General features: G+C 44.3%; 1 protein-coding gene across 32 annotated transcripts in view; it reads right to left on the reverse strand.

Annotated features, from left to right (window-relative positions):
• The window catches only part of Pde4dip (phosphodiesterase 4D interacting protein), a 196,936-nt gene that overhangs the window by 124,457 nt on the left and 53,363 nt on the right, over positions 1-19,116 (reverse strand). For 26 of the 32 annotated variants that reach the window (XR_001836491.3, NM_001389233.1, NM_001389234.1 and 23 more), the window contains exon 4: positions 10,045-10,155. Coding sequence is in view for 31 of the 32 variants with exons in the window: in NM_001389233.1 (NP_001376162.1) it covers positions 10,045-10,155 (111 nt within the window). In the remaining variant the exon portion in view is untranslated. Of the gene's footprint in view, positions 1-7,787; positions 7,874-8,504; positions 8,608-10,044; positions 10,444-19,116 lie in introns of those variants that run through there. The other 6 variants (XM_039103044.2, XM_039103045.2, XM_039103043.2 and 3 more) reach the window with 6 other exon arrangements.

Genomic DNA, 19,116 nt, shown 5'->3' on the forward strand with positions numbered 1-19,116 from the left:
TAAACCCAAGGCTCACTAATTTGGCTAGGGTTGGCTAGCTGGCAAATCCTCTAGTCTCTGCTTCTTCGGGGCTGGGAGAGCGCTGCAATGCCCAGTGGTTTCTTTGTGTTTGTTTGGTTGGTAACTTGGCTTCTTGTTTTTTGGAGACAAGGTTTCTCTGTGTAGCCCTGGCTATCTGGGAACTGGCTCTGTAGACCAGGCTGACCTTGAATTCAGAGATCTGCTTGTCTCTGCCTCCGGAATCCTGGGATTAAAGACAGTCACCACCATGCCCAGCCATTGTTTGTTTTAATGAGATTCTGGGGACTGAGGTCCGGTTCTCAGGCTTGCATAGCAAGGACTTTACTGACTGGGCAATCTCTCCCAGGCCCTCGTACTCTTTTTCTTAATGACTTGTTTAATTATTAACTTTTAGAAACTGTTTTAGTTGTAAAGACTTTAAGACATGTGTATGGCAATGAATATGTACTGTTAAAATTTTTAATAAGAAAAATATGTGATAGGAAAGAGGCAAAGGGTTATAGTAGCTAAAGTATGTATCTTCTTGTTTAGTGTGTGTGTGTGTGTGTGTGTGTGTGTGTCTATATGTCTGTGTGTGTGACAATGACACATGTTAGCTTGTAGAGGTCAGAGGATGGCATTGGCTTCTTCAATCCTCCTTCATCTTTTTTTTTGAGGCAAGGTCTCTTCCTGAACCTAGAGCTCACTACCTAGTCTAGACTGGCCATCCAGAAAGCCCCAAGGATGTCCTGTCTCTGCCTTCTCAGCCTTGGGATTACATGTGTGGCCCTAACCAAGCTATTTATAGACAGTTCCTGGAGACCCAAAGCATCCATTTTCCATGTGTGTTCTGCTACATGCACTCTGTGTGCTGACTGCCTGTCCTCAGCTTTCTGAGACTCTTGAAAGCATTCATATCTATTGATTGTCCTCTGGGGAGTAAAAGTTGGAAGGAAGTAGGGAGTATCCATTGAACACAAATATCTGTTAAATACTTGTAACTGATATTTGTGTCCTTGGTTAAAATTTTCTTGGAGCTTCACATCTATTAGGATTGTGTGTGGGTGTATGTGTGTGTGTGTGTGTGTGTGTGTGTGTGTGTGCACGCACATACACAAATACTCACAGAGAGAGACAGAGACAGAGAGAGAACAAATGTTCAAAGAAAAGGTTGGAAGCCATATGTACTGTAAAATGGTTTATTTACATGAAAATAGTATTAATTCCTTTGAAAATTACACATAGAATTACCATATATGCCAACAATTTTTGTCTGGGTCTGGAAACCCATCTCAAGCAAACATTTACCAACCTGTGATCACAGAAAATGGTGGAGGGAGTAGGCATGGAGACATGACAAATATGTAATGAACTGGTATTTAGCCTACAACGCAAGGAAATTCTAACACGAGCTACGATATGGATGAATGTGGAGAGCATTATGTGACACAGTCACAGAAGGACAAATGTATCATTTCCCTTATATGAGACAGTTGGGAGATCGTGAAGACCGAAAGCACAGTGAAGATGGATGGAGACACCAGGGAATGGGAAGTTGGTGTTTGATAAAGACCGTTTCAGCTGGGGTCAAGTTCAGCTCTGCAGACGGGGGAGTGACACTTGCATGACAGTGTGGTTACACAAACTGCACACCTAGGTGAAAAGCTCAGTTTTGTTTTGTTTTTTTTCTCGGAGCTGGGGACCGAACCCAGGGCCTTGCGCATGCTAGGCAAGTGCTCTACCACTGAGCCAAATCCCCAACCCCAAGCTCAGTTTTGTTACATATTTTATTGTTATACGTGTGTGTGTGTGTGTGTGTGTGAGAGAGAGAGAGAGAGAGAGAGAGAGAGAGAGAGAGAGAGACAGAGAGAGAGAGAGAGAGAGTTTAGAGGCATAAATGTTGGGTGTCTTCCTCTTACTTTTCCAGAGGTCTCTCACTGAACCACAAACTCACTAATTTGGCTAGATTGGCTGAGCTCTGGGAGAGGCCTAGTACCATCGATTCTTTCCATGCTGCCCCCCACACCTCTGCATCCCCTCAACTGCCCCTACTATCACCTTCCACCACCCACCCCAACATTGGAGCTACAAACATGGGCCTTATCAGAGTTTTTCTTCTAATCACTGGGAAGCAAATCCCAAACTAAATCATGGAGCCTAATCTAGTTCAAATCCACTTTTACTCACCCTCTTGATCATAGATAATTTATACTTCTGTCTGCACTTATTCCAAAGCCATTCTTTCTAATAACTGTGTGCATCCAGATTTGCACAGCAATGGCCAAGGGATGGTACTGTTGAAAGAATGGCTGGCTCAAGTTTCTAGCTCGAATGCTCACCCAGTTCACAGTTCTACTCTAGCCGTGTGAACACATGCATTAAGTCAAACATCTCTTGATCTACGATACACTGTCTACCATGTTAGCTGCTAGTGGAGAAAGGCGTTCACAAATACATACAGATGACAGTAAAAAAACCTACTGCAGATGTGTGCACAGGTCTCCTGTAGAAATGACAATGATAACACACAGCAGGTGTCATTATGCGGTTTCACAACTGTGAGAGCAACACAGAACAGACCGCGTAGCCCATCACACTCCACAGCTACTATCCAACACGCTGCGGGACTGCAGATCACAAGCAGCTGAAGCACAACACACCGAAACACCCCAGCAGAAGGCACAGTTCAAAGACAGAGAATGTAATCTGTATAGGGCCTTGACTGTGGGTGGAGCCTGAGGGGCCAGAGGTGGGCGTGGTCAGTGGGTGAGAGGGAAGTCACTGGGAAGGCCTGACAGATACTCAACACCACTGTGGACTTAGTGAACACTATATACTTGGGTTACACCAAATTTACCTTTAACTCTTTCAATTAATAATTAGCCTCAGCTTATTGTAACTTCTTTATTTTATAAACTTTTAATTTGTTTATTTTGGCTCTTTTGTAATAGCAAATATAAAGTCTAAAAGCTTTTTTCTATTTTAATTTTTTTCTTTTTAACCTTTTTTGTTTAAAAAAAATTAAGACAAAAGCACACATTGACCCAGGCTTACCAGAGTCAGTACCATCTATATCATTGTGTCCCGTCTCCCCACCCCACCTCCAGCCCTGTCCATCCTGTCCTTCTGGAAGATCCTCAGGGCAATAGTGCTAATGGAATTATCTGTCATCTCTTATGATAAACGACTTCTGACATCATTCCTGCAGGACCTGCCTGAGGCTGTTCTTGAGTTAACCTTTCCATTTTGATAAGTAAAAGAAAATTACTTTAAACCAATGGTAAAAATTATTGTAGCCAAGCGTGGTACCCGTGCCTTTAATTCCAACACTCAGGAGGCAGAGGCAGGGGGAGGTAGATCTCTGTGAGTTTGAGGCTAGCCTAGTCTACACACTCAGTGCCAAGTCAAGGCTAGACTGATCTACATAGTTGAGCTCCTGAATAGGGAGGGCCACACTGAGAGACCCTATCTCAAAAACAAGAAATAATATTGATAATAGTCATATTATAGCAATAACATATATTGTTATTGTTGTTCTTGTGCAGTTAACACACAAAGAGGGAAAGGACGATCATCTGTTACTGTACAGCATCACTATGGTTAATGCTGCACGGGCTATGCTCTTACACACCTGGCTGTACCACAGGCTGGTTCAGACTAGCATCACTACAAACTTGAAGTATCATCCTAGACTATTACAAAGGCTATGACATCGGTAGGAATTGTTTAGCTTCATTCGAAGCTAATGGTCTGTATTTGTCCAGGTTAAATCAGGCAGAGAGTAGCAGATCCAAGGGTCCATGCCGGGAGTGCCACACTCACAGCTCAGTAATATTGTAATAGGAGGAGGAGGATAATTTGGTGAGCAATCAAGTCAGGAGGTTGCTCACCATTGATATAAAAGTGTGCTGTGTACAAGCCTCAAAGACTACGTGGGAACAGGATCACTCAATCTCAAAGACAGAAAACTGGTCTAGCAAGATGGCTCAGTCGGAGAAGTGCTGTCACTGAGCCTGACAACTTGAGTTCAATCTTCTGGACTCACATGGTGTAAGGAGAGAACTGACTCCTGCAAGCTACACATACACACACACACACACACACACACACACACACACACACACACATACACACACAGACACACACAGACACACATACACATAGACATACACACACACACATAGACATACACACACACAGACATACACACAGACACACATACACATAGATATACACTCACACACAGACACACATGTACGCAGAAAGACACAGACACATACACACAGAGAGACACACACAGACAGACAGACATACAGAGACACATACACATAGACATACATAGACACACAGACACACAGACAAAGACACACATAGACACAGACACACATACACATAGACATACACACACACAGACACACATACACGCAGAAAGACACAGACATATACACACAGAGAGACACACACAGACAGACACATAGACACATAGACAGAAGCATACACATAGACATACATACACAGACACACAGACACAAAGACATACACACAGAGACACACAGACATAGACACACATAGACACAGACACATAGACAGAAACACACACACACAGACACACATACACACAGAAAGACAGAGACACACACATACACACACATACACATAGACACACACAGAGACACACATATACACAGAAAGACACAGACACATACACACAGAGAGACACACACACAGAGACACACACACAGACAGACATACACACAGAGACACACATACACATAGACATACATACACAGACACACAGACACAAAGACATAGACACACATAGACACAGACACACAGACAGAAGCACACAGACACAGACACACACACACACAGAAAGACACAGACACACACACACATACACACACACACATACACACAGACACATAAACACACACACATATATCAAAATGTCATTTAAACACTTTAAAGGTGAGAAAACTAAAGAGGTTTAGGTCTCGAATCAGGCAGCTCGCAGCTCATAAAGGAATGAGACCCAGCTCTCCTGACTTCTATCTAAAGGCCGAGTTCACCGTCATCTCCCAACATTTTGATACTTTCGTTTTGGAAGAACATCTCTTGACAAAGAAAAGTATATCTGGTCAATGGTTCAGTGGTTCAGAGCTCGTGCTGTTCTCCTAGGGGACCCAAGTTCAACTCTCACTACCCAGATTGGGTAGTTCACAGCTCCAGAGGGATCCAACATGGGACCAGTACTCAGGTATGTGTGTGTGTGTGCGAGTGTGTGCGCGCGCGCACGTGTGTGTGTGTGTGTGTGTGTGTGTGTGTGTGTAATGTAGTGGTGTAAATTAATAAATAAAAATGTGAAGGTAGTACAAATAGCTCTTTAAAGAAAACCAGTGATTATGAGACTTATGTACTTTGGAATCTGTAGTTATACATTGATTTGCTTGGGTCCAGGATGGCAATGTTCCATTTCTCTTCACTTTCTGCTCTTGGACCCAGCCTTGTCACATTTGAAATTCCATCTGCAAAATGCAACCCTCAGACTTTTGAAAAGCACAGAAGTCTGAGCAAGAAACTAATCATCACGGGGCCAAAGACTGGTGGTTTTCAAAGTGCTGTTGGGAGACCGCACGTTGATCATACAGCAGTGGGTCTCACACACTCTAGGGCTGGGCACATTTCTAGTGGCTGCACACTCAACCAGTAAGAGAAGATACAGGATTAGGTAATAAAAATGAGCAGGTCAGTCATGATGCCACCCAGAAATCACTTACACAGCATCTGTATCCAGCAATGCTATGAGGCCTGTCCTGTACACAGTGGGTCATATTCATCTGTGAACCGCCTGTAGTGTTAGTGCACTCGCTCTCTCTCCCTCCCTCCTTCCCTCCCTCCCCCCACCTCTGATCTGCTGTTGGGAGCTATATGCCTTAGTGGTTATTCCTTAACTTGATTTATATAGTCAAAATGGTAGCCCACCCCTTTGTCTGCAGAACTGAACCTACAATTACTACTGGCTACCACGAGGGGGCAGTGGTCCCTAATCCCATAGGCATATGTTCCTGTTTATCTGTGCTAAGGGTAAATAGCCTCTTAAAAATGTTTCGGGCCTGGAGAGATGGCTCAGCAGTTAAGAGCACTGATTGTTCTTCCAGAGGAACTGGGTTCAATTCCCAACAACCACAGGGCAGCTGACAACTATCTGTAACTCCAAGATCTGATACCCTCACACAAAACAAACACACATGTATGCAAAACACCAATGCATATAAAGTAAAAAGCAAAGTTATTTTTAAAAATGTATACACGGAGTTAAATTATTATTAATATTTACAAAATCTGAAGCTTCAAGGATACCTTACTTAATATTCAAACCATAGTGCTAGTTTAAAAAATCGGGGGTTTTTACATGTAACTCAATACTCTTTAATAAATGTATGGCTAGTATGATACTTAATGTTATTTTCTCAGTTCTCTAATAGGCCTAGAGGAGAGAAACTCTAAAGCACTTTTTAAATTTGCTTTTAGGTTGATAATTTCAGGCTTTGGCCTGACTAGCTTTTACAACTACCTTACTGAAAAAGTTTCACTATAGCTTCCTTCCCAACTTATCCCATTTATCCATTCCAGCCTCTCCCTCACCCTGCCTCTGTCGCTCTCTTCTTGTCTCTGCCTTTCTGTCTCTCTGCCTCTTTCCGTCTCTCTCTGTTTCTCTCTGCCTCTGTCCCTGTCAACCACCTAAGGAAGACTTGCCACTTGGAAAGAGAAACAGACCCCCTTCCCAGTCCTGTTCTCCCTGTTTCCCAGAACCCGTCACGGTGGAATGTTTAATCATCTCACATTAAGACAGTAGTTTTTTCCTCTTAAGTACCAAAATCTAAAATAAATAAAAATAAAAATCTACCCACAACAGACCTGTAGTACATACATTCACAAGCATTGGTTTTCTTTAAAGAATTACTGTACAACACTCACGAACTTTTGCTGAGAGTAACTTAAATGGGTGTGGCTTTATATTTTCATTTTAAAAGAAACGTTTGTCCAACATGAGCCAAAAAGCAGGCTGAGTACAGTGACAGATGTCACCGGCGCCACTTGGCTTACCCTGGGTTCTAGTTGCTCTACTTCCCATTAATCTTCCCAGCCTGAAGGAGTCGTGGTGTAAATAACAAGAGAACAAAAGATGCACCATTGCGGTCCTACCAGGAAGAGTCAGATCTCTGCTCCATTTCCATGACACGGCAATAACTACTAGCAAGCGTGTAATGATTGCCCTCTTCTACGAGCATGATGCTATTAAATTTACAAAGCTGTTGATAAAGATTTCGTGTCATCTTCATGGCTGTGTGTCTCAGCCTGTGGCATGACTCTGAATGTCAGTTCTGTGGAGGCTGGAGCAGGTTTGAAGAAGTTACATCGCTCATCTAGTGGTTACCTGGGGCTCCTGGTGCAGTGTTTCCTGAGTCCCTGGTTTTTCTGTCAAGACAGAACTTTGCTGTTTTCTACTAATCCCTCATCATTACATACTGGGATAGATTTTTTTTTTTACCCACCTATGATGTTCATCATTTAAAAATGAAAGCTTGGAGGCTGGAGAGATGGCTCAGTTTAATTCCCAGCACCTAGGTGAGAGCTCAGGACTGTCTATAACTCCAGTTCCAGGGGATCTGACACCTTCACACAGACATACATGCAGTCAAAAGAAGTCAAAACACCAATGCAAATGAAAGGAGAATAAACATTTTTTAATGGCAAGGTGGGTACCTGGACTCACTTCTACATACCCAGCACTCAAGGGGTTGAAGCAAAACAATCACAGGTTTGAGGCTAGCCAGGATACACAGTGAGAGCTCTTCTCGATGTGTTCTACCTTGCAAATAAAAGGACACTTAACTAAAGTCTTTTTATAAAAGCAGGGCCTTGTATATGCTAGGCTGGTTTCAGACTCTCTATATAAACAAAGATTATCTTTCGTCTCCACCTCTAGAGTACTACATTGATTGATATGCACCACTATGGCCAGATTATGAGGCGCTGTGGCTCAAACCCAGGACTTCATGCACGCTAGGCAAGCACCCTACCAGCTAGGCTGTCTTCTCAGCACTTAACCTAGCCTTTAGGGCACTGTTTCTCAATCTGTGGGCCTTGATCCCTTTGTGGGGGGAATCACATATCAGACATATCAGATATTTACACTACACTTCATAACACTAGCAAAATGATAGATGTGAGATAGCAATGAAATAATTTTATGATTGGGGATCAGCACAGCATGAGGAACTGTATTAAAGTGTCTCAGCATTAGGAGGGTTGAGAACCAGTGATTTTCGGTAGCTATAACCAAATGGGAAGGGTAGCATGACAGGCAGGTTGGATAAAAACTGGGGGGTGGGGTGGGAAAAAAGGAGACACAGAGCTTTCAGGTTGCTGGAGCCACATGAAACAATGGGCACCTGCCCACTCTGTCCTCATAAGACCAAGCAGAGACAGGTCATAGTTACCTGCATGGGATCCACCGGCAAGGGGGAGCCAGCGAAATGATGGACTGTCCTCTCTAGCAGTGACTTTGTGTTGCGACTCCTTGCCCATACTCTGTGGCAGCTGCCAAAATCTAGTCAATCACTTTTCCAGAAGACAGACGGGGCCCTTTCTCATCCCACCTAGAGCATTGTTTCTCCTTAGCCAGTACCTAGCAGAGAATGAGGCTAGATAATTTAAGCAGCCCTCACCTGGCTGAGGGATAAACAACCCTTTTCTCCAGGGATCTAGGAGTTGCCTCTTCTGCCTCGGTATGGGGACAGTTCACAGAAAGACTTCCTCCCGCTATATAGTGAAGAAATCTGTTCACTCTTCCTACCCCGAGGACCACACAGCCATACATCCTCCCCCATCTGCAATATCAAGCTATCAAGTCCCCTGAACCTCTGGCAGCTTCCCGGGAGACACACTCACTACACAGCCATGGGCAAGATGGAGAAAAGAGGTTGGAAGGGGTCTCCCGGAGAGTAAGAAGGGAACATGGACATTGGGGGTGGGGAGCGACTAAAACCCCCAGAATCAACCAGTACATACTAACAGAACTGACCATAGATATCACCATCGTTTCTTCTCAGATTTCCCAGTCCATATTAACTGAATTGGCCAGATAATCACATGTGGTCTCACAGAGCCCAGCTGTTTCTCAGATCCAAATGCTAGCTGATGGCTTCTGAAGCCTCCCAGCCTTCCGGACAGGTCAAGGTAATGTTCTTGTAACTCTCTGGCGTGGACAGGTGGGAGCCATGATAAAATCTGAGGCAACCAGGACTAGACACCCACATACTTCAGATCCTCTTACTTAGACCCCAAGAGGCCTGAGGAAATCAGTGTAGTGACCAGCCAAGAAACTTAATCCTTGTAACCCATCAGGACTCAAAGTCCTCTTCCCAACATGCTGTCTCATCTCACCCTTCAGCTCTGCCAAACCGCTCACATCAATCAAGACAGCCCTCCTTATCAGGGAGGTCCACTCTCCCTCCTGGCTCCCTCCACTTTTTTTCCATCCTTCAGCAAACAGTTTCTAGGACTAAAATGTCTAATACTCTGTTTCAAACATGGATCTTGCCTGACCACCTTCAACGAAAACATGAATTTCTCAAGGAAAAATTCACCTTGGTGGTTTCTCCACACGACCATATTTTGTCACAGACCCAGAGCTGAAAGAGGCCTTTAGGAGAATGTGTGGCCTGAGTCACTTCCCCCAGGCTCTTTTTAGCATGCAAATTGCTGGGCTTCCCCACCCAGCCCTTAAAGGTGAGTGTCTGGGGTAAATAAGCATCTATGCCTTAGCCCAGGTGTGCTGCAACAGGGTTTGAAGCCTCTGGCTTTCCTGGGGGCCCCTCCTGCAATACAGAAAGAAGGAAGAAAGCTGGCCCTAGAGCGGGGAATGGACCTGCTCGAGGTCACAGGGGAAACACCCATATACAGAGCCCTGTCCATCGCAGAGCAGCAGGACACCAGTACTAGACAAGCAGTCCCAGGTTGCTGGACTTGATCACTCACCCGCTTGTAGACGTCCTCCCGGCTGACTTCATACTTCTGTTGCATGCGCTCCTCCAGGAAGTAGATGCGCAGCTTGAGGCTGAAGTTCTCCTTCTTCAGGTCATTGAGGTGCTGGGACAGAGTGCGATATCCATTAGACATGGTGGGCGACCCATGGGGAGGAGCATGCCCGATCGCCCCCTTCACCCCTGGAACACGGTGCAGCCTTGCCGCGGCATGGAGCGGGCAGGCTAGGACGCTGCTGAGGCTGTGGGACCCCGAGGGCTAAGGCGACATAGCCGCTGTTGGTGCGCTCCAGGACCTGGGACTGGGCTCTGGGATCTGGGTGCTGGAGCGCAACGCGCTTTCTTTTTTTACCTCAGGGAGATATTTGCGGAATCCCTGATGGAGGAACATGCTGTGTGAACTCAGACACAAGTGGCAGTAACCCGACTCCAAGTCAGGACAGGGCTGTCAGCAATGGCCCCCACACACACACCCCTCCCCTGAAGCCTCAAGGCCCAGGAGGCAGTTAGCAGCTTTTTTTTGGGGGGGGGGGAGACCTGGTAACTCCCCTCAAACCCTTCCCAGAAACTGGAAGGGGGTGGTTAAGGTGATACTGGGATTGCAAAGGCAAGAGGGAACTGGAAGGGCAGTGACCTGGAGGGAGGGGCCGGGTACAGACTGAAACTGTGGAAAGAGTACACGTCCACAAAATGGCCCACAGAACTGTGACCAGAGCCAAGCAGCCTCTATCATGTGTAAATCTTAAGGTGCTACGGACCAGAGAGGCGTCCAATTCCCTTAGTGATCCAGAGCTCAGCCCCAGCCAGGCCAGTGTGTTCAGGCTTTCTCCCTGGTCATTTTCAGTTCCTGGCTATAGCTTCTCAGCCTTTATTCCCACGCCCTCTGCTCCCCATGTACATCACACACCGGCAAAGAAAGGGTGGATTTTAGCTGAGAGGGACCTTTACAGTTTTCAGAGAATGAGTGTGGGAGTGGGGGGGGGGGGGGGGACGAGGGCGAGCATCTACGAGAGCAGAGATTTCAGCCACTCACTGGTCCATAATTCCCGCACCTGCCTAAAGGAGCCGGGCCATCCTCACCAGATCCTGCTCATAAAGCCAATTAAGATCCTTGAGTGACAGCTGCAACATTAGCAGGAAGTATTATTTATATCATGTCACATGGGACTTTGAAGGTGACTGGGAGACAGCCCCATAGCCCAGGTCCCAGAAGAGGTTTCTGATTTGGTAATACCGAGTTGGAGAAATTATTGTTAACATCTGAGATAAAGGAAATTAATTTCTTTTATATTTAATTCAAGCATCTGCTTCTCCCCTAACCTACTTACTTTCCATCTTTCCTATTCTTTCTGGACCTTCATAATGATTCCAGTCAACCTTTTCCAAGTATCCAGAGGTCACACACAAGTGAGGGCGGCCCCAAAGAGCAGAGTGGCCATACAGTTTTTCACAACATGTTAAGGTGTGTTCTATAATATAATCTTACAAATTTGTGTCTTTCAAACTTTTTATATTTTGCATTGCAACACACACACTTATTCAATTATGCATTATAATCTGATATTTTCGGTTTCTCTTTCTGGGAGTGATCTGCTGAGCTAACTTACTGAACAGAGAATAAATCTTATCCTATAGTTTGAGAAACATTGACTCTAAGAGAACTCAGAATGAAAACTGACTAATTACTGCTGGAACGAGAGCAGAGAATGCTTCACCAGAAACTGAACTTACAGTCTGCTATGAGAAACAGAAAAGGTTTGAGTAAATCAGGTGGCTTCAGAAGTGCAGAATTAGAACTGTGCAAGTAGAATTGTCTTTTTCTAAAACGACGAGGTAGTAAGAAGGGAGCATGAGTCATATAATGATAAGACTGAAATACTTCATATTAAGTAATCTACTCATTTAAAAGTCTGCACATAAAAATTCTACATGTCCACCAAATCCTTAACTTTCAGAATAAATGAAGTTCATTGAGATTTAGTGACAATGAAGATAAAAGTCAAAATTCAAAACACGCTTTTCTGAGCACTGCAGTATGTTCCTGTAATCTTAGGAGGATTACTGCTTCCTAGAAGTTTGAGGTCAGCCTGGAGAACCTAATGAGACCATGTCTCATACACACTAACAAACTTTCTGGTACTAGTTCTGTTATTAAGTATCTGTGTGACCTGAGGGTGTACCTCTCTAGACACAGAATCCTCCTGATCTGAAAGTGAAATGTCTGGGAACAGATGGGTAATGGTTGTTACTACTTCCATTTTGCTCATTTTATTTTTTTTAAAGATTTATTTATTTAATGTATATGAGTACACTGTAGCTGTTTCAGACACACTAGAAGAGACACACATCAGATCCCATTACAGATGGTTGTGAGCCACCATGTGATTGCTGGGATTTGAACTCAGGATCTCTGGAAGAGCAGTCAGTGCTCTTAACCAATGCGCCATCTCTCCAGCCCAGGGGTCAGATTATAGACATTGAGTAGTTACGTTTTGGCTGTCTACTTGAATCCTTTTTCTTAAATCACATAACAATAATTCCATAAAAGGCTCCTATTAGAGAAATTAAAGTACGTAAGGCTTCAGGGTATTCCACTGCAGCTGAGATGTTTGTCACACTTATTGCTATTTCCTTTGCTCTCTTTCCACCCCTCCTGCCCCTTTGCTGGGTGGGTGGGTGGTTTGTTCTCAGCCAGTGCCTTCATTTCAGCACTTATATGATGGTAAGTTCTTACCCTTCCAGGTTTTCTTTCTCAACAGGCTTTCTCTCCTAAAGAGTTTAATCCACCTTTAACACTATGCTTTTATCTCCCAAGTGACCCCCTAACTTAGTCTTCTTACCCAAGACCTAGCCCACACACCCAAAGTTTTGCTAGACAGCGCAACTTGAACGCCCCATCCTCCTAACTGATTTCATGACAAACACTTCTGCATGTCCAACAGTCTTCATACTGTAGCCAAGGAAATACCTTCGAAACTCAACTCTTGTCAGAACCCTTTATGAGCATCACATCCATCTCTTAGGCTAAAGAGAAAACTAGATCACATTCCTTTAAAACACTCCACCTCTTCTCTTCTCTCAAGTCTTAGGTGGAATTCCATCAAAACCACACCTTCCCTACCCTGACTGACTTCCCCTTTCCAACTCCCAGTCAGGCGAACAGTAGCATTCACCAAGTGTTCACAGGCTGCCTTCCGATGTCGCTTTTGTCCCCTTGGCCGATTGCTGAGACTATTTCGAATCATTTGACTTCCCACGTAAACTCTAACCCCTCCACTCATCTATACTCATCTGAGTAAAGGACCACTGAGTTACATGTCTGTTCTCACAGCCCGTGCGACAACTAAGACCACGTCTGTAGTAACAGTCATCCCACAGCGTGGCTACAGGCTGCTTACAGTAGAGTGGTTTGGGGGCTGGCAAGGAATATTTTGACTTTGTGCTTGTGTTCTCTTGGCTTTGTATTTATAAAGCACCCACTAAAATAATCAGTGGCGTTAGTGACTAGATAGGTATGCTGTGTTTACTCGTCCACTTTCTTATCGATGAGTTAGTTATGAGTTAGTTTGCCTAGATTTCCCTCCTAATGTAGATTTCAGGAGAATGGCAGGTGAAAAGAAGTGTCGTACTTCAAGGATTAAAGGCAGGACACATTTTCCCCTTCCAGCTGACCTTGTAATGAATATACCTTAGCTAACCATGCCTCGCCTCCATGCCTCCCTGACTCCTCTAAGTCACACATTAACTAGACCTTCCTCACTTCTCCACAGTGCCAGGCACTGTCCCTCCCCTTTCCTCTAGGCCTTAAAATAGACTCCATTGCCCTTCTGGATGGTGTGAAGCCCATGGCTTCCCTTCAGACCCCAGTACACTCTCTTCTAGCATTAAATAAAACTTGTCACCTCAAGAAAATAATCTGCTTCCACATCTCCTGTCGAATTTGAAACTTTGTAAAAGTTTAATTTTTAAATAGTTCCAAAGAAACCACCTTTTCTTAAAATGGTGGCCGTAGGAAAATTGTATCTACTTCACTTACCTTCCTAAGTTCATATGCCCACAAGAACCTCTTCCCTGAGGTTTATATTACCCTCACTGGTAGAAATCACCACTTGAACATACTCACACTTGTGACATCTAAATCTGAGTTCCTGATCACCCCTAGAAAATGTTCTTTCCTCATTAGAGCCAATTCCAATGTGTTGCAAGTCAAGATTTGCAGTTGGTGAGAGCAAAGCCTTTGAGTCGCTCCTGGCTCAAAGACTCACAGACACCATCTCATGTGACTGTATATCCCACTGTCTATAACACACATGTATTAGAAATACAGATCGCAGAGACACAGCATCTCTTCCGTTGTGTCCCAGATCCCATGACCTCTCCCTGAGTTACTTGAACAGCCCCCTTTCCTGGTGTCCCTGCTTCTGTCCTTGATACTGGTCATCTATCCCGAGCACAGTGCCTGTATGTCCAGGTTGAAATGTACCACGTTGCTACTGGAGCTGCCATCCTCTCCCTATCTAACTCCAGGTAAATGGTGATGGTGGCCCTTAAAGTGCAGGCCCAGGTACATCTGGGTCCTCTCCTGTCCCTTCCCCTCCTGTCCCTCTACTCCCCTCCCCTTGCCTTCCCTTTACTAAGCTCCCACCTGCACATGCTGTCCCAACTACATTGGCTCTTCTTGTTCTTTCTCAAAACCAGTAAAGAGCCTTGTTCCTCAGGGCCTCTGAGATGGCTGGCTGATGTGGTGTGCTCCTTCCCTAGATAGCTGCCAAACCTTCTTCCTATGAAGTGTCCCATCAAAGGCTAGAGACCACTCTTCAACCCAGCAGTCCTTAGCACCCTGAGAGTCCATTCTATTATAATCTTTTAGATTCTGCATTGACCCATTTACCTTAAATTTCTGTCAGCATGCACTCTTCATGAAAAAACTGGGGTGGGTCTGCTTTAACCCCAGTACCAAAAATGATGCCTGGCATATAGGAGGCACTCAATACATGAGTGCTGAATGAAAGAACAGACTGATAATTAATTTAGAAACTTCTCTGTTCTCAGTGGGTTTGATTAGACTTAAATTCCTTCTGCATCCCTGAACTCATTCTCCTTAAAAAAAAAAAAAAACCAGGTTGTTTTATATATAAAGTACTCTAGCAAACTAATGTTAACATTGCACAATCTGGACCTTCTACAAGAGTTCTGAATGGATGAGTATGTGAAAATTATAACCCAAGGACACTTCAAACTGCACAAACAGGAAGAATGAAGTGGATTAGTCAGGGGAGCTTGTCCAGGAAGGCTCCACAGAGAACTGGCACTTCTTTCTCCTTAAAGAAATAATCAGATCTGCATGGACCAAGGCAGCACGGAGGAGCCACATGTAAGAGGACAGAGGGCTAAGTAGGCTCACCTTAGCAGTCAGTGAGGACCTAAGAGTTTCCTCTTTGGGGCAGGTTTCTGATGGGGAGAGTAGGGATAAGGAGATGAGGAGAAAAATGGTGGGGGTAGGGAGGGCCAGGAACTGCAGGTCAGCAAGGCTCTTTCCTCTCCCTCCTCCCTCCCTCCCCCTCCCCCTTCCTTCCTTCCTTCTTTCTTTTTTATTTTTCGTTTTGTTGTTGTTGTTGTTGTTGTTGTTGTTTACTGCTTTTGTTTTATGGCTTTGCAAGCATGACCTCTCATACCGAGCTGTATACTTGCCCTAGTACTTCAGCCAGGCCTGTGCATCTGGAGAAGGTCCCTTGCTTAGAACACAAACTACAGGCTTTAAGTGTGCCACTTAGCTCTTTCTTTTGCCCTCAGTACACTTCAGATGCTTTACTCTTCTTTCAAAACATTTTCCTTCCAGAGAGAACTGGCTCTCCTCTGTCCCTGCCTGGGTTTCCTCTTTCTACATCTTCCATAATATATTCGTCCAGTCTTGAAATAAGACTGCAGTAATGGCTGCATCAATGCCAGCAGTAGGAAGAGAATTACCACCCAGCTGTCGGATGTCATGCTCCATTAACATAACCAACTGTCAAGTCAGCCCTTAAAAAACTCAGCCTGACATGTGCTTAATCATATTCAGACCCCCCAGATAGCTCCTATAATGGAATTGCTTGAAAACATATTATTCTCTTAGCAATTTTTATCCTAAAAACATGTTCCTCTTCACTAGAATTGATTAACCGTCTGAATAGACTCATTCTTTTCAACTGTAATATAAATTCTATAATTTAAACTCAACCAACTGGATGTCAATGATATTTCATATTTCATGTTGTTTGGGGGGGGGGAACATCAAAAGGCAAACCTTAAATGGCAAACCAAGAAATGGAAGGAAAATGTTTTTAGCATCCCCGTGTGATACATTTAGATTACCTAGGATATGGCATGGCCCAGTTTTTAAGGGAATTTCCAGAAAGGCTTAACTAAGGAGGGAGAGCCACCCTGAATGTGGGAATAGTACACCCACCATGTTCTGGGACCTCTACCTCCTGCCTGTGGGTGGTGTGTAACCCAGCCACCTCCTGCTCCCTTAGCAACCAGGACTCTTACTGCAACACCCCCTCTAAAACTGAGGCAGACTCTCCTTCCTTCATTCTTGTCAAGTATTTGGTTATGGCAACCACAAAGGTACCTAGTATACCCCTGATAGTTAACTGTCTACTTATCAAAAAATAATATGGGATCATATGCCAACATATCCAGATGCAACAATGCAGAGCTGTGCAAAAACCAACCGCTTTAGAGCCAAGGACACCTAAGTTCAAATCTGAGCTCTGCTGTTTTCTAACTGTGTGAGTCGGAGAAGCCTCAGAGAGGTTGAGAATGGAAAAGCTGGGGGCGGGGCCTCAGGGGCTGCCAGGAGGACTGCAGTCACATTTGCAGCCTTAACTTCTGGATGGTGGTTATTTTAACAATTAGTTCATTATCCTTCATGCACTCTTGTTGCTTGTGAAACAGTTCATAAAAATAAAACCGCCCCAAAAGAAGCAAAACTAGTCGGTCCCCAGCTCCGAAAAAAAGAACCAAAAAAAAAAAAAAAAAAAAAGAAGCAAAACTAGGAATTACGAGGAGGCAGGGGCAGAGAAAAACATTTGTAAAGATCCATTGCGTCTTTAGTAGCGTTAGACATTGTTACTTTATGGCCATATACCATGTTAGTGAGTATTTCTGTTATGGGACAGAGTAAACTCCCTGTCTGGAGAAGGACTTTGGTGGAACCACTAATCACTTGTCAGGGGCATTGCTCAAAGTCTTCACAGATCAGCAAGAGAGAACCTTTAAGATCTCTGGCCAACTTGATTCTTCCATGTTTGAGTATTTACTGTGACTCCTTAGCTACAATTAATTAAACCGTGTCTGTTACAACCATCATCTTGCATAGGATTGACGGTGGAGGTAACATTTTCATGTTTATTTCATTACATCCTTAACACCACCTTTGAGGTACAAAAGTAAGGATGATGCCAGATCACACTTCCTGCCGTTGGGCTGCTGCACTTCGCACAGTTAGCAGACCTCAGCCAGGAACCTTGTGACCTCTATGACCCTACGACACACCGGTGACTAAGGAGGTACTTCCTCCTCTGCCTCAGGCCTCCAATAGCTTTCCAAATTGTACCTTGACTGTAAGGAACTGCTCCTACGCCCTTGGGGACCTTCTTGAGACTGTTCGTATTTTGAAAAAGAAATTCTTCTATTTTCAAGATGAATACACCAAAGTCAGCTCTCAGAAAATTGTACAATTACCACGTGACGCAGAACCCCTATCCTCATTCCGTATCCAAAGGATTAATACAAATGGCTCCGAAAAGCACGAGCAGAATGCTCAGTACAGCACCACTCTTTGATTAGTTCGAAGTAGGAATGTTCGAAATGTTCTCGAACTGACAAATGCATAGAAAGCTGAGGCTATCCCCATAACAGAGCACTATTCAGCCATGAGAACGATGGGCCACCACATGAGCAAGTCCCCAGTGCACTTACCAATGGGAAAGGCAGGCACGGAAGGCAAGATGCTGTACAGCATTTCCACTGTAGGAAATGCTCAGAATGAACAAATCCATGGAAACACTCGACTGGTGGTTTTTGGGGGAGAGGCTGTAATGAGTATGAGGTTTCTTTCTGGGGTGTAGAAGTGTTCTGGAATTAGGTAACAGTGGATAACTGCACAACTGGAATTGTATACTCTTCAAGGTTAAATTTTGTGTGGTACTTAGACTGAGTTTTGATAAAGGTGCCATTCCAAAAAGATAAAAGAAAGCAAAGCCAGAAGAGAAACTTGACTCATTCTTCACGTCTTAGGAAAGATTGTTTTTTCATCACAAATAAATTCATTTAGTGGTGATAGCTAAACTCAATTTATAAGGCACGAGGCTTAGAATAGACAGCATCAAAATGTTAAGTGCTATTGGGGCTGGAGAGATGGCTCAGCAGTTAAGAGCACTGACTGCTCTTGTATAGGACCTGGGTTTGGTTCCCAGCACCCACAGGTGACTCCCAACCATCTGTAACTCTAGCTCCAGGGGCCCAGCATCTCATGCTGTCCTATAAGGGCACTACATGCACGTGGTACACATAAAGAAAATCAAAACCAGTGAATAGTTGGTCTTAATGGATCACAGGCTCTAACAGAAAGTCTACCTACATATCCTAAGAGGCCTTCCATATCCGTTAGTCATGAGTAAATTTTATCATAACAAAGTTTTACTGTAATCCTCAGATAAAATGATCCAAAGCACAATCCATTCTGCAGCTTGACACAAGGAAAACATATGCACTAGGCAATCTGTATGAACATGCCTGGCATTTTCCCAGGACTAACAGTCTAACAAGGAGAATCAAAATCGTAATTTGTTCTTGCATTCCTCAAACCCTTTCCCTGCCACACAGAGTCTCCCAGCTATGAATTCTACAAGGACCTGGCTCTTTTTCCCCTTTGAGACTGGTCAATAAACAGATAAGAGATAGAAACTACCATGTCATTCCTGAAAGCTCCAGAGTCATTCAAATGCCAAACTATGAAAACCATTCCGCCTTCTGCCCTACAGCTCAGAAGCAGTCTGGTGCCCACACCCAGCAGCCTTCT

Source organism: Rattus norvegicus, chromosome 2 (assembly GCF_036323735.1).
Source record: "Rattus norvegicus strain BN/NHsdMcwi chromosome 2, GRCr8, whole genome shotgun sequence".
NCBI classification, from domain to species: Eukaryota; Metazoa; Chordata; class Mammalia; order Rodentia; family Muridae; genus Rattus; species Rattus norvegicus.